General features: G+C 54.9%; 1 protein-coding gene across 3 annotated transcripts; it reads left to right on the top strand.

Moving 5' to 3' along the window:
• The first annotated feature begins 1973 nt into the window (after positions 1-1973).
• Positions 1974-13149, top strand: SFTPB (surfactant protein B). 3 transcript variants are annotated; one of them, XM_043468726.1, is made up of 11 exons: positions 1974-2102; positions 2681-2811; positions 3234-3305; positions 3646-3771; positions 5135-5287; positions 5499-5588; positions 9370-9484; positions 9627-9787; positions 10599-10679; positions 11433-11517; positions 11636-13149. In XM_043468726.1, exons 1-10 carry the CDS (start codon positions 2039-2041, stop codon positions 11493-11495), a joined length of 1056 nt encoding a protein of 351 aa, XP_043324661.1. In that variant the 5' UTR covers positions 1974-2038; the 3' UTR covers positions 11496-11517; positions 11636-13149. The 3 variants fall into 3 exon arrangements, with proteins under 3 accessions (XP_043324661.1, XP_043324659.1, XP_043324660.1); XM_043468724.1 differs by having other exon boundaries at positions 9301-9484; XM_043468725.1 differs by having other exon boundaries at positions 2025-2102; positions 2684-2811; positions 9301-9484.
• The last annotated feature ends 923 nt before the right edge of the window (positions 13150-14072 follow it).

The following is a 14072-nucleotide window of genomic DNA, read 5'->3' as shown; positions in this document are numbered from 1 at the left end:
ACTTGAAGGGGTTTCAGTATCTTTACTTCAAGGTAAATGCCTGAGACATTTGGTCACCTTGTAAAATGGAAATTCTCCCTGCCCCCCACCCCTGCTCCACCCACAGAAGCTGCCTAGGCCAACTTTATCCTCCTGCCATAGCAATTGGTTTGGAAACATGTGACCTAATTAGAGCCAAATGTAGGCTTCCCTGAGATTAATTCATGAACCCTGGAAGAGACTCCCCTTCGTCTTGAGTTACCATGTCAGGAGGATGTGAGTCCAGAGCAGCAAGCATCCATAGTGCCTAGTTTCAGGACTTAATGAAGCTCAGATTCTTGATGTCTCATTGCAGACAGAATTCAGTGAGAGACAAAGTGAAAGGTAAGAAGTGGATTTATTTAGAGAGAAACATACTCCACAGATAGAGCATGGGCTATCTCAGAAGGCGAGAGCAGCTCTTTGAGGATTTGATGGAAGCCACGGACACACTATCCAGAACCACCCCCCGCCCAGAACACACCATGTTGTGTTCAGCATGGTGGATCTGAGACAATGCCATGTGTCCAAGCCCAGGTCCTATCCCCCTGGGCGCCCGGGAGCCTGGGGTCTCCCAGCCTTCCCACCATTAAGTAGGACAGTGTGATGGAGTCCTGGCCCATGAACTGGGAGCAGAAATGAAGGCTACCCTTGGGCCTGATCCTCAAACCACCCCCCCCCGACCCAACCTTCTGCCGTCCAGATACAGAGGAACCAGGGGAGGACCCCAAGCCCTGAGGAACAGCAGAACAAGGGGAAGGATGGGCCTGGGCCCCAGAGTGACTGCATGACCCTGAGCCTCCCCACTGAACCAGCCTGCCCTGCGGTGTGCTGTGAGCAAGAAGGCAGTTAGACACCCTGACCAATACCCCGGAGGCAGCCCCCACCCTCTGTGGCTAGGGCAGTCCTGAGCGTGCCCAGGGCCGCTCCTCTGTTAAACACTCACCAGTCCCACCTTCTTGGGAGGAATGGAAATCATGGGGACCCATCTTTGTCACACGTTTACACACACTCTTGGTCGACTCCCATGATAGCAACCATTTGTCATACTGATGAGGGCTTGAGGCCAACAGAAACTGCCCGAACCCTTGTGGGACCTTGAGAGTCATTCGGCTATCCTGAGTCCAGTGGTACTGATTCCCACTTGCCCGAGCCAGAAGTAGCACCCGTGATCCTCTGCTGGAGAGGGCACCCCAGGACTCAGCCACGCTGGTGGCCACAGTGGTGGCCACGAGCCAGCGCCTGACTCCCTGCTCTCACCCCTCGTGTCTGCCCCTCTTGGGTGGTCAGCTTATTCTGGGATGTGCGCTGCCCAGGGGGGCCTGACCAGGCAACTGCGAAGGAGTTTCTTCCCCCTAAACTGCCAAGCTGTGCCCCTTGTCTCAGATACTTGGGACACTTTGGTTTTTTTTCTTCTCTTTGCTTCACGTAAACGCTCTTGTGACTGACACCAGCCGTGTTCTCAGAGAAGCAGAGGAGTTTTCTGGAGGAAAGAATAAGGAGAGGGTGGGGGTAGGTGGTCACCTCCAGGCTCGCCCCTCCAGGGCTTGCCCCTGGTCAAGAGCCAGGCAGGAAGCTCTTAAGAGTCATTGCTCAAGAGTAGAGGAGGCCAGAGAGGCCCCGGAGAGAGAAAGGAGGGGAGTCACCCTGGCTACTCTCGTCCTGTCTCAGTTTCCCTTCCATAACCCAGGGAGATGGGATTGGATGTGAAGGATCAAGAGCCCCCAGGCTGGAGGGAGTCCAGGCCCATGAGAGGAAGAATGTGTGTGTTGGGGGTGGGAGGGCAGCAATGGGAGCAGGGAAGTTCATCGGGCAGGATACGGCAGGGTGGGGGCGATCATGGGGGCAGGTACGAGTGTCACTGCTGGGAAGAGGTGGGGATCAAAGCATCTGAAGGGCTCTCTAGGGCAAAAGCAAACACTGAGGTCACCGCTGCTCCCACAGAGCCCTGCCCCCACACCCCAGCCCCCAGCTATAAGGGCCCCCGCCCCAAGCAGGGTGTCCAGGCTGTGGAGGTGTCATGGCCAAGTCACACCTGCTGCCATGGCTGCTGCTGCTGGCCACACTCTGTGGTCCAGGCACTGGTGAGTCCCCCCAGTCTCCCCTTGCCTCCCCACCCCCCGGAGCTAGGTGTGGAGGGGGCATTGCAAACTTCTGCACCATTCACTGAGCCCTGGCTCTGTCGCAAGCATTATCCTTAGTCTGGACATTATCCTCATTTTAAAGATGAGGGAGCCTTGACTCAGAGATTCCAGGGCTTGTCCGAGGTCACACAGCTGCTGGGCACTAGAGCAGGTAGAGGGCTTCCCAGGCGATGTTGTAGTAAAGAACCCGCCTGCCAATGTAGGAGATGCAAGAGACGTGGGTTCAATCCCTGAGTCAGGAAGATCCCCTGGGGAAGGGCATGGCAACCCACTCCAGTAGTCATGCCTGGATAATCCCAGGGACAGAGAAGCCTGGGGGGTTACAGTTCAAAGGGTCTCAAAGAGTAGGACATGACTAAAGAGTCTTAGCATACACACACAGAGCAAGTAGAAGCCAGAGCTGTCTGACTCGAGCAGGTTTAAGAGCCATGCATCCCAGTAAAATTAGGTGTGGAGTTTGGGGGAGGCCAGTGCACCAGGTGTGGCATGGATCCCAGGGTTTCTCTGGCTTCAAACAGCAGCTGCTGGGACCACCTACTCCCTGGCCTGTGCCCAGGGCCCCGAGTTCTGGTGCCAAAGTCTGGAGCAAGCATTGCAGTGCAGAGCCCTAGGGCACTGCCTGCAGGAAGTCTGGGGACACGTGGAAGCCGTGAGTACTACCCAAGGATGTAGGGAGACAAAAGGGCTCGGGGTAAAGGGTCCTGGGTAGACTCTGGATGTGCCTATCCCGTAGGGGATAGGATGGGATGGAGTGGAATGGGATAGAATATGATGGATAGGGTGGGGTGGGATGAATGGGATGGGATGGATGGGGTGAGATAGGATGGGATGGGATGAGATGGATGGGATGGGGTGAGATGGGATGGAATGGGATGGATGGGGTAGGATGAGTGGGATGGAATGAATGGGATGGGATGGGATGGACAGGGTGGGAAGGGATGGAATGGGATGAATGGGATGTCATGGGATCATGGACACTTGCTTGTGCCCTGGAGAGCCCTGTCAGCCTTAGCCACCTGAGCTGGGAGCATGCCCCCCATCACGTGCTCCACCTTGGGTCCCTCTCCTCAGGATGACCTGTGCCAGGAATGTGAGGACATCTCCCGCATCCTCACCAAGATGGCCAAGGAGGCCATTTTCCAGGTAATGAGGCCCAGGCCCTGAATTGAAGCTTGGAGGGTAAGAGATGGAAGAAGAGGTGAGCCTCTTAAAGGAGTATCTCCAGGCTGGAGGTGATGCCTGGGTTTACCAGGAGTCTCCTGGTCAGGAGAGGGCTCTGGGAGTGATCTCAGCATCACAGTCTTTCCTACGGGGAGCTACACTGCCTGTGCCCAACCACACAGCTCCTTTAGCACCCTCCCAACTCCAGGGCCCTGGGAGAAGGTGACCAGTCAGCTGGGCAGTGGCCCCATGTCCAGGGGCTCAGATGGGGCAGACTTCAGAGAGCCCAGGCTAACAGTCCTCTCTCTGGCCTGCCTCCTAGGACACAGTGCGCAAATTCCTGGAGCAGGAGTGCGATGTCCTTCCGCTGAAACTCCTGGTGCCCCAGTGTCGTCACCTGCTGGACACCTACTTCCCTCTGATCGTTGACCACTTCCAGAGCCGGATGGTGAGGCCTGCCCACCTCGCCTCCAGGCTGCCTCCCTCACAGCCTCCATGCCTGCCCTTTCCCAGAGTTACCCCCACATGTGGTACTCCAGCACACACACACACAGACACACACATGCGCGCATCCTACCCACACCCAGTCCAGGAAACTCAATGCCCCTCAGCTGGTGCCCAAATCACAGCCCCACCCAGTAAGCTATACACAGTGGGCCTGCCCACTTACAAACACCTACACACACCCTCACCCTCTTCATACAAACATACACTGGGTCACAAATCCATACTATAGACACACAGTCTCGGGTAAAACTCACACCATCCCACAAGAATAACAAATTTTACTTGGTGCTAACTCTGAGTAGGCTCTAAGCTTTAAGTCCTTAAAATATTGTAATTAAAGGAAACTTCCAACAACTGCTTCAGCGAAGTTAACACCCAAGAATGTGTGTCCTTAGTCACCCAGTTGTGTCTGACTCTTTGCAACCCTGTGGGCTGTAGCTCACCAGGCTCCTCTGTCCACGGAATTTTCTAGGCAAGAATACTAGAGTGAGTTGCCATTCCCTTCTCCAGGGGAACTTCCTGACCCCGGGATCAAACCCCAGTCTCCTGCATTGCAGGTGAATTCTTTACCACTGGAGCCACCAGGGAAGCCTTGGTGGCTCCAGTGGTAAAGAATCTTCCTGCCAGCACGGGAGATGCAAGAGACACAGGTTCGATCCCTGGGTCAGGAAGATCCCCTGGAGTAGTTAATGGCAACAAACTCCAGTATTCTTGCCTGGAAAATTCCATGGACAGAGGAGCCTGGAGGGGTACAGTCAGTCCCATGGATATGACTGAACACATAAATACCCAAAGATACACAGATAATAATTGGTCAAGCTTTGATTTTGACCTCTGTCCTTTGAATCCACAATTCACATTCTTGATTAAGGAAAGGCAGCTCCCATGTGGTTTAATATGTGAGTCTAAAGGCTTATTACAGAAAATGCATAAGGAATAACAATTTGCCGAATAAAATGTGAGTTTCTCCTCCAGAAAAAAAAAAAAAACACATCATCTGCACATTCACACAAAAGACACAGTCTCATGTACTTATACTCATTCATTCTCACAAACATCCATGCTCACACTCTTTCACACATATCCTCAGACAAGTGCCCCAAAGCCCCCACATGACCTCCCTCTCTGCCTTTGGTCTCCCCCATCCCCTCCACAGAATCTTAAACCACAACCCCAAACCAGCCTGCTCCCGTCATTCCAGGCCAAAGACAGTGGCCTGGTTTCGGAATCCTTGAGCCAGACTGAGCAGGAGTGGGGTTCCCTCCCCCACCCTAATCACCCCCTCACCCTGTGTTGTGCCCTAGAACCCGAAGTTCATCTGTCAGCACGTGGGCCTATGCAAGCCCAGACACCCAGAGCCGGGGCAGGGGCCAGAGCCATGGGGCCGTCTGCAGGACATGCTAGTTCTCCCCCTGCTGCCAGAGGCCCCCCAGGTCAAGCCTGGGCCTCAGACACAGGTGAGGTGGGGATCCAGAGCGCCAGGGCCAAAGCTGAGGCCCTGGGGCCCGGGAGCACTTGACCTGGGAGGGGCAGAGGCAGGAAGGGCACCAGCAACTACTGACAGGGCCTAAGGCGGGAGCAGGAGGCGAGGAGATGGAGGCAAGGCTGGTGAGCAGAGCCCGGGCGAGCCTGCTGTCCAGCCTGCCTCCAGCTTGATTCTTCTGCCAGGACCTCTCCGAGCAGCGGTTCCCCATCCCCCTCCCCATCTGCTGGCTCTGCCGGACTCTGATCAAACGGATCCAGGCTGTGATTCCCAAGGTGAGTTGTCCAGGCCACAGGGCTCCCCACTGCTCCACTTCCCCCATCCCTCCTCAGAAGTTAGGAGGGGTGCCATGTGCAATGTTCCCACCCAAGGCACCCTGCACTCGGACTGGGCCTCTAAGTGCCAGGACTAGAGTTTCTTCAACAATTGTGAAGCCCTCACCATGTGCCAGGCACTACGCGTGTGTTCTCAGTCACTCAGTCGTGTCCGACTCTTTGCGACTCCACACTGTAGCCCACCAGGCTCTTCTGTCTATGGAATTCTCTGGCCAAGAATACTGGAGTGGGTTGCCATTCCCTTCTCCAGGGGATCTTCCTGACCTAGGGATTGAATCTGTGTCTCTTAGGTCTCCTGCATTGACAGGCAGATTCTTTACCTCTGTGCCACCAGGGAAGCCCTCCAGGCACTATGCCAGGTGTCAAAATACAGAAAAGAATCTCAGCTGTCTTTGTGGAAATGGTGCTTTCAAGTTCTCTATTCAGCCTGAGGGTTGGGATATGTATGTATCAGAAACAAAGTGAAACATTGTTCCAGTAAAATCTATACCAAATTGCTGGGAAAGAAAGAAAGAGAGAGAAAGAAAGAGGGAGAGAGAAAGGAAGAAAGGAAGAAAAAAGAGACAGAGAAAGAAAGGGAGAGAAAGAGAAAGGAAGAGAGAGGAAAAGACAGGAAGGAAGAAAGCAAGAAAAGGTGCTTTCATTTTACAAAAGAAGCATTAGATGGACACCCCATCCTTGCCCACCCTGAACATGGAGCCTTCCAAACTTTGTAGTGACTATCACCCAACAGCCCTGCCCTGAAAGGGGGCCCAAGTGAGGAGAGACCTGTCCTGTCTCAGATGGGGCCAGTATGGCCACCTGCTCACTGACGGCATGTCCACCCTCCTGAGTCTGCATTGCGGTGGGAGAGAATTTTTTCAGGTAGTGATGAGTTCAAAGCAGAGAATTAAGACAGATGAGGGAAGGAACAGTGACAGGAGAATGGGGGGTGGGATGGTTGGTCAGGAAGTGTCCCCGAGGAGGTGATGGTTAAGTTGGGACCTGGGAAACAACAAGGACCGATGGGCAAAGGGTCTTAAGCAGAACGAGCTTGGGCTGCAGCATGCAGCCTGCGGGGAGAGGTTGAGAAGGGAGCAGAGGGTAGGCCAAGTGAAGGGACCCTGGGCTTTGTTCCACTTCTTCTTTTTTACAATTTTATTTATTTGTTTGTTTTTGGCTACACTGGGTCTTTGTGGCTGCACAGGCTTTTCTCCAGCTGCAGTGCTCAGGCTTCTCACTTTGGCAGCTTCTCTTGCTGCGGAGCACGGGCTCAATAGTTGTGGCACATGGGCTTAGTTGCTCCGAGGCATGTGGGATCTTCTTAGGGAAGGGAGCAAACCCGTGGCTCCTGCACTGGCAGATGGATTCTCTACCACTCAGCCATTAGGAAAGCCCTGGGCTTTCTTCTGAAGGCAGTACACAGCTGTGGAAGGGTTTCAGGCAGGAGGAGCCATGACCGGATTTACACTTTAGCAAGATCTCTCTCCTGGTGTTTGAAGATGGTATCAGGCAGAAGGGAGGGAAGAAGGAGGGCAAGGCGAGTCCTTAGGAGACCATGGCAGGAAACACGGTGGGCCTGGAACTAGCAGGGGGACTGGGGTCTGTCTGGGAGGTGGGCTTTGCAGGATCGGTGATGGAGGGGACCAGGGGCGTGAAGACAAGTGGGGAGTCAGCCGTGACTCTATGGACTTTGGCTTGAGCGACAGGCTCTTTGGAATGCCCCCCACCCCGCGCTGAGATGGGTGGCTTTGAGAAGGAACAGGTCTGGGCAGAAAAATTAGGACTTCTCTCCTGGCTGTGATAAGTTCGAGACGCCTGTACAACATACGGGAGGAGGCGACAAGCAGGCAGCCTGCCAGATCTCTGGCCAGGTCCAGAGACGTCAGTCATGGCTACAGACAAGGTTTAAATCCAAGATTTAAATTCAGGGATGTGGAGTGGACCAGGTGGAAGAAGAGGAAAAAGCCAGCAAAAGAGCCTGAGGAGGGACAGCCAAGGAGGTGGGGACACCACAGTGTGAGGATGTAGAGCCTGAGAGAAGAAAGCACTTCAGCATGGAGGAAGTGGTCCCTGGGGTGAAATCTGCTGAGGGGTCGACAAGCCATGACCAGCGGGTTGCTGGTGACCTTGAAAGCTCTTTTGGAGGAGTTCCAGAGACAGAACTACAGCATTCAGTATCGACAACTCTTTTTGAAGTTTTTCTGGGAAGGGAAGAGAAGATGGGTGAGACTTTGGGTTTTTTTTGTTTGTTTGTTTTCTTTTTCTACTTTTTGGCCTGTGGGATCTTAGTTCCCTGACCAGGGATTGAACCCGCAGCCCCTGCAGTGGGAGAGCAGAGTCTTAGCCATAGGACTCCCAGGGAAGCCCCAAGATGGGTGAGGGGTTTTAATGACAGAAGTATTTTAGCATGTTAACATGCTGATGACAGGGAAGGGCAAGAGGGAGAAGCAATGAAGCAGAACAGAGGGGGATGCAGGGTGGACCCTGTGCACAGGAGATGGCTAGCCTTTGACAGAGCTGAGGTCCCTCATCATAGCAGGAGAGGATGAGTGTGGGATCTGATGCAAGCAAAATGGGTCCTTATGGTGAGATGTGTCATTTGGAAGGTGTCACATCCCCAAAATATATATGTCCCCCTGTTCTGCTCTTTCCTTGGCCATCCTGATGCTGAGGGACAGTGGGGGCTTCAGGCAGGAACAGAGCCCAGGCCAGCCTGCCACATATCGGTCCTTTTTAAAAAATTGAAGTATAGTTGCTGTACAAGGCTTCCTGATGGCTCAGCAGGTAAAAATCTGGCTGCAATGCAAGAGACGCAGGAGATGCAGGTGCAATCCCTGGGTCGAGAAGATCCCCTAGAGGAGGAAATGACAACCCACTCCAGTATTCCTGCCTGAGAAATCCCATGGATAGAAGAACCTAGCAGGCTACAGTCCATAGCGTCGCAAAGAATCGAACATGACTGAAGTAACTGGGGACACACACACAAACATAGTTGACGTACAATATTATATAACTCACAAGTGTACAATATAGTGATTCACACCTTTCAAAGGTTATAATCCATTTATAGTTATTATAAAATATTGGCTATAGTCCCTGAGATGTGCAGTAGATCCTTGTAGCTTATTTCATGTATGTAAGTTCTTTACATGAATTGGCTGAATGAATAAAGGAGTAGAGGAATAAGCATGCCTGCACCCTCTCTCCTTGCTCTTCAGCAGGGAGGTTGTGTTTGGAATCAAAGCGGGGGTGGGGCGGGGGAACTCCTTACTTCCCCATGGGGCTCCTGAAACCAGGGACTTCTTGACTCTGGGAGCCACAGACAGGAGCTTGTCCACCTGAGGGGGAAGCATGGCACCACGAGGTCAGGAGGGAGAAGACTCGGGTTGGTTCTGCCTCTGCCCCAGGCTGCCATGTGGCCTGAGCAATATCCACCTCTCTGGGAAACTCCGGAATTTCAACAACTCCAGAGTCTTTAAAGTCAGAGTGGGGGTCTGTGGCCTGGTTCTCGCACCAGCTCAGTGACTCTGGACAAGTCCCCCTGATGTTCAGTGTCTGCCTGCAAACAGCATAATAATTCTCCAAGGCCTCCAGGGAAGGTCTACAAAGCGCCCTGAGCAGGTCTTTCGGGGGAAGGTCCCACCCTGTCCTTTCTCGGCCCCCACCCCAGGGTGTACTGGCCATGACTGTGGCCCAGGTGTGCCACGTGGTACCCCTGCTGGTGGGCGGCATCTGCCAGTGTCTGGCTGAGCGCTACGCTGTCATCCTCCTGGACACGCTGCTAGGCCGCATGCTGCCCCAGCTGGTCTGCGGCGCTGTCCTCCGGTGCTCCAGCGAGGACAGTGCTGGCCCAGGTGAGCCTGCCGCCCTAGCCCCTGCCCGTCACCCGCTCCCATCCCCTCCCCTGCCAACCACAGCCCTGCACGACCCTCCCCTTCTCGGGTCCACCTGCACTGCGCCAGTGAGAGCAGAAACGCGGCTGTTTTTTCTCTCTAGCCCTCCCTGCCCTGGGGTCCCTGCCTGGAGAATGGCTACCACAAGACTCTGAGTGCCAGCTCTGCGTGTTTGTGACCACCCAGGCAGGGAACAGCAGTGAGCAGGCCATGCCACAGGCAATGCGCCAGGCCTGCCTGGGCACCTGGCTGGACAAGCAAAAGGTGAGGGGCAGGCGTGTTGGGGGGGGCTCGGAACCCAGGGGCTGCCCGAGGTGGAAGGTTGGGTCCAAGACAGGTTTCCCAGACAGAGACACACAGAGTGGGCTGGACCTCTGCCCTTAAGGTGCTCAGATGCAGAGAGGACGCAGGCCAAACAATGATGTCATTGTAACTTAGGGCAAAAGGTCAGGAGACGTCTCTGGACCAGGGGCATGGGCTCAGGAGGACAAGCAGGTCTCCCTTGTGGACCAGGAGAGAGGCCCAGTCATCTGCCAGGAGATGAGAAATGCCAGGGCCAGCTGAGCAAGAGAAGGCCTGGCCTCCTCTCCAGGTCCCAGTCCTGTCCCTGCCCCGGGGCTTCTCCCAGTGTGACTCAGTGGGGACCAAGCCACCAGCAGGAGAGGCCTGGGCCTGGGGTCCCGGAGCCCTGGTGTTCTCTGAGAGTGGGTGACACGCCTGCTGACTCCTGGAGAAGGCTGCTTTCCGCATAGTGCTCCCCTCCTCAGGTCTCTAGGACCAGATGAACTTCAGGGTGGCTTCCAGAACTGAAATGGAGAGGGGAGGGAAGGATGGGGCCAAGATCCTGCCCCTCAGTCTCCATCTCCGAGGTCCCTGGTTTTCCTGATGGAAACCCCCATTTCCACCCAGCAGCTTGTTCAGTCTTGAGTTGCTTACTAGGGGCCGAGGGCTGGACCTACACCAGGCCCAGGGAGCTCTGAGGGGATCCAGATAAGTGGGGAGGCCAGATGGTAAGGCAGGAGGGCCCTGCCCCGGGCCTGCATCCACCCAGCCCTGTGTCTGTCTCCTCCCTCAGTGTGAGCGGTTTGTGGAGGAGCACGCGCCCCGGCTGCAGACTCTGGTGTCCAGCGGCTGGGATGCCCACAGGGCCTGCCAGGTATGCTCACCCCTGCCAGCTGGTTCCAGGACTTGCCTCAGCACCCAGAGTGCCCCCCTCCCCCAGCCCCAGTCCATAGTTAGTGCAGGGCAGCCCCAGGAGTGCCAGCCCACAACTGGGAGGTGCCCTCCTGTTTTACTATAGACAAGGCAGTCTCAGAGAAGTCAAGAAAAAGCCACAAAAGAATGAAAAGGGAGGCATATGGGAAGGAAGGGGCTTCCCAGGTGGCGCTAGTGGTAAAGAACCCGCCTGCCAATGCAGGAGACGTAAGAGATCCGGGTTCAGTCCCTGGGTCCGGAAGATCCCCTGGAGAAGGAAATGGCAACCCACTCCAGTATTCTTGCCTGGAGAATCCCGTGGACAGAGGAGCTTGGTGGGCTACAGTCCAGAGGGCTGCAACAAGTCAGACAGGACTGAAGGGACTGAGGGAAGGGAGGGGCCGCGTTAACGAGTGTGGTCTGACGTGTTTTCTGGGACGGGGGTTGTTCACTGAGCAGTGTGTGCTTACTGGGGGTGGGCGCGGGTACAGATTGTGTGTCCTGGGGCAAGTGTGCCCCTCCTCCGGCTCCAAGCCCTGAAGGCCTGTGGCTTGGAGGGTGGCCTGAGGGACCCACAAGGTCACACCAAGAGCTCTCGCCAGGTGGCAGGTGGAGTGCGAGCTGCCCCTACGGGGGTGGGGGGAGCTGCCCCAACCTCTTAGAGCTGGAAATTGGGGGTGCGAGGCCTCAGGGCCCTAATACTGTCCCATGGCAGGCCCTGGGGACATGTGCGACTCCGTTCAGTCCTCTCCAGTGTTTCTACAGCCCCCACTTCTGATGAGAACGCACAGCCATGGCAGGTGAGTCCAGATTCCCACTGATGGGAGGGGGGACGGTCCTACCCTCATCGGGACAGGGGGCTCTTCTGTCCCCAAGCAGGAAGAGGCAGCCTCCAATCTTCCATCCTCCTCCTCACAGGCTGAACTCAAGGCTCCTGAGGGCCCCGGCAGCACCATCTCGACTGTCCTCTCTCAATCCCACTCATCCCCCTGCTCAGAATCCCAGTGGCGTTCAGTGCCAGGCCCGGCTCCCAGCTTGCTGGCCCTCCCACAGCCCAGAGGCACCTTCCGCGGCTGAGCATGGCTTTCCCCTCACAGATCACCCTCTGTACTCACTGATCCTCAGTACCAAATGTGCTTACACCAAGGCCTGCCTTTCCTGAAACTCAGGGGACACCAGACATTGCTCCCTAAAGACACCAGGAACTCCTCCATCGCCTGACTCCTCCTACCTGAGACTCCTCCCAGTCTCCCTCAGTGTCACTGGGTCAGAGGTCAGAGGTGACCCCTTAGGACAGAAGGGCGGGTCAGGTGCCTCCAGAGACGGAAGCGCCCCTGAGAGCAGACTTCACAGTTCTGCCCAGAGCAAGACCCCCAACATGAAGGTCATGTATTCATCTCTTTTCACTCATTTTTTTACAACGCAATGAGTATCTGTGACCAGGCCACATTCTCGGAGCAAGGGCTAGAGGTGTGAATAAAACAGTGAGCAACCCCCCACCTCAACCCTCCTGGAGCTCATGCCCCAGGGCCCATCTGCAGGTGGAGGGGAGTCCAGCCTGCTCCAGACACCCTGGAGAATCACAAGCCCCTGGGGGAAGTGGTGGGGAGGAAGTGTCTGTGACAATTCAGACCCTCCCTGCAGGGACAAGTTTAATGTCATCCCTCCTCATTGATGCCAGCTGCTGGGGCCAGGGGGCGGGGGCAGAGGTCAGGAAGCTGCCAGAAAGAGCTGGGCCTTCCAGCCCTATTGAAACAGGAAGAGGAGTGGTTGGCACAGAAGGCCTGGGCTCTGGTCTGAACTCTGCCAGCCCCTGGCCATGGGTCCCCAGCCAAGACACACCACCTGTCTCTGGCCCTCACTCTTCTCAGTGACAAAGGCAGAGCTGGGCGAGGTGGTCTTCACGACTCTCCGTATGACTAGACCCCACCTCTGGCTCCCTGCCCTGCCCACACTGAGAAGTGTGGGCTTCATTCCCAGGCTCCCCTTCCCCATCTCCTTTCCTCCAAAGGCTCTGAGGCTGGTAGGCCACAGGCCCACAGATGGTGCCTTCAGTCCTGGGTCAGCCTGGTATGTCTAATCTCTAACCACAGCCTGGAACCAGAGGCACTTCCGTCCACTTTGGGAGTGAGGGGTGGCCAAGGCCTCATCTTCTGGACAAGGAATGCCCACGGGGCTTCCGGCCCAGGGCCACCTGCACATCCCACCAGAGCCAGCCCAACTCTCACTGGGCTGAGGGGACCTTGTCGTGGGCCCCCAGTCCTTCTCCAAGTCCTGGCATCAAGGGACAGTGGAGGGAGAATCCTGTGCTGGCCTCACTCCCATCTCCATGTGCATGAGATACTGGCTTTTACAATCCCTCTGCTAACACTTCCACAAAATTAAGAATTCAGAATAAAAAAATGGGAACAGAAAGTCCCAGAAAAGACAGACACGTGAAATCCTTAAACTTTTTTTAAACATCAGGAAATCCCTGGTGTGGTTGAAAGTGGGCACAGCGGGGCTCAATCCTGGTGGAAGGTGATTGGGCACATTCGTATGTGAATGTTTTCCTGTTGCTTTTTGTTAAGACGTAAAAGGGGGTTTTCTTTTTATCTTTTTGTACGGTTGGTGTTCAGCCGTGTGTGTGACTCTTTGCAACCCCATGGACTGCAGCACTGTTGAACTTCCAACTTTTGTTAGAAAAGTGAGGGTGGCTTGATTCCTGCTGTGATTTATCTCCTCAAAGCTCGCCTGGGGCTGGGCACACTGAGGATTGGTTCCCATGTAACACAGCGCCTGTAATGATGCCAACAAAGTGCCATCTCCTTGTCCTGAAAGGAAACACACTGCCCTTTAAGATGCTGCGGAAGCCGCAGCCCCTCCCTGAAGGTAAGCCGGGCTGGGGACTGCCTCACTCTGCTCCATGTTGGCGAAAGAGATGCCCACGTTGCCTCTTTCTCCTGTCACTGTTTTCAGCCTGATCCCTACCTGTGACCCCACTCCCACCAAAGAGTCCTTCCACTGAGATGAGGTGAGGTGGTTAGGGTCCCCAAATTCAAAATATACCCTGTAAAATTAATCTTCAGCATTAAAGACCTAGATACATGAAAGTGTCCCTTCACTTATAAAAGAATTGTCATTTTATTTCCTATCATAAAAGAAATACACATTTTTGGAAAGGATCCTGATGCTGGGAAAGACTGAGGGCAAGAGAAGAGAAGGGGACAACAGAGAATGAGAAGGTTGGATGGCATCACCGACTCAACAGACATGAGTCTGAGTGAACTCAGGGATATAGTGAAGGACAGGGAAGCCTGGTGTGCTGTAGTTCATGGAGACGCAAAGAGTCAGACACGACTTAGTGACTGAACAA

This window comes from Cervus canadensis, chromosome 5 (assembly GCF_019320065.1).
Source record: "Cervus canadensis isolate Bull #8, Minnesota chromosome 5, ASM1932006v1, whole genome shotgun sequence".
NCBI classification, from domain to species: Eukaryota; Metazoa; Chordata; class Mammalia; order Artiodactyla; family Cervidae; genus Cervus; species Cervus canadensis.
The sequence above is the reverse complement of the archived record's forward strand: the minus strand, read 5'-3'. Positions and strand labels throughout refer to the sequence as shown.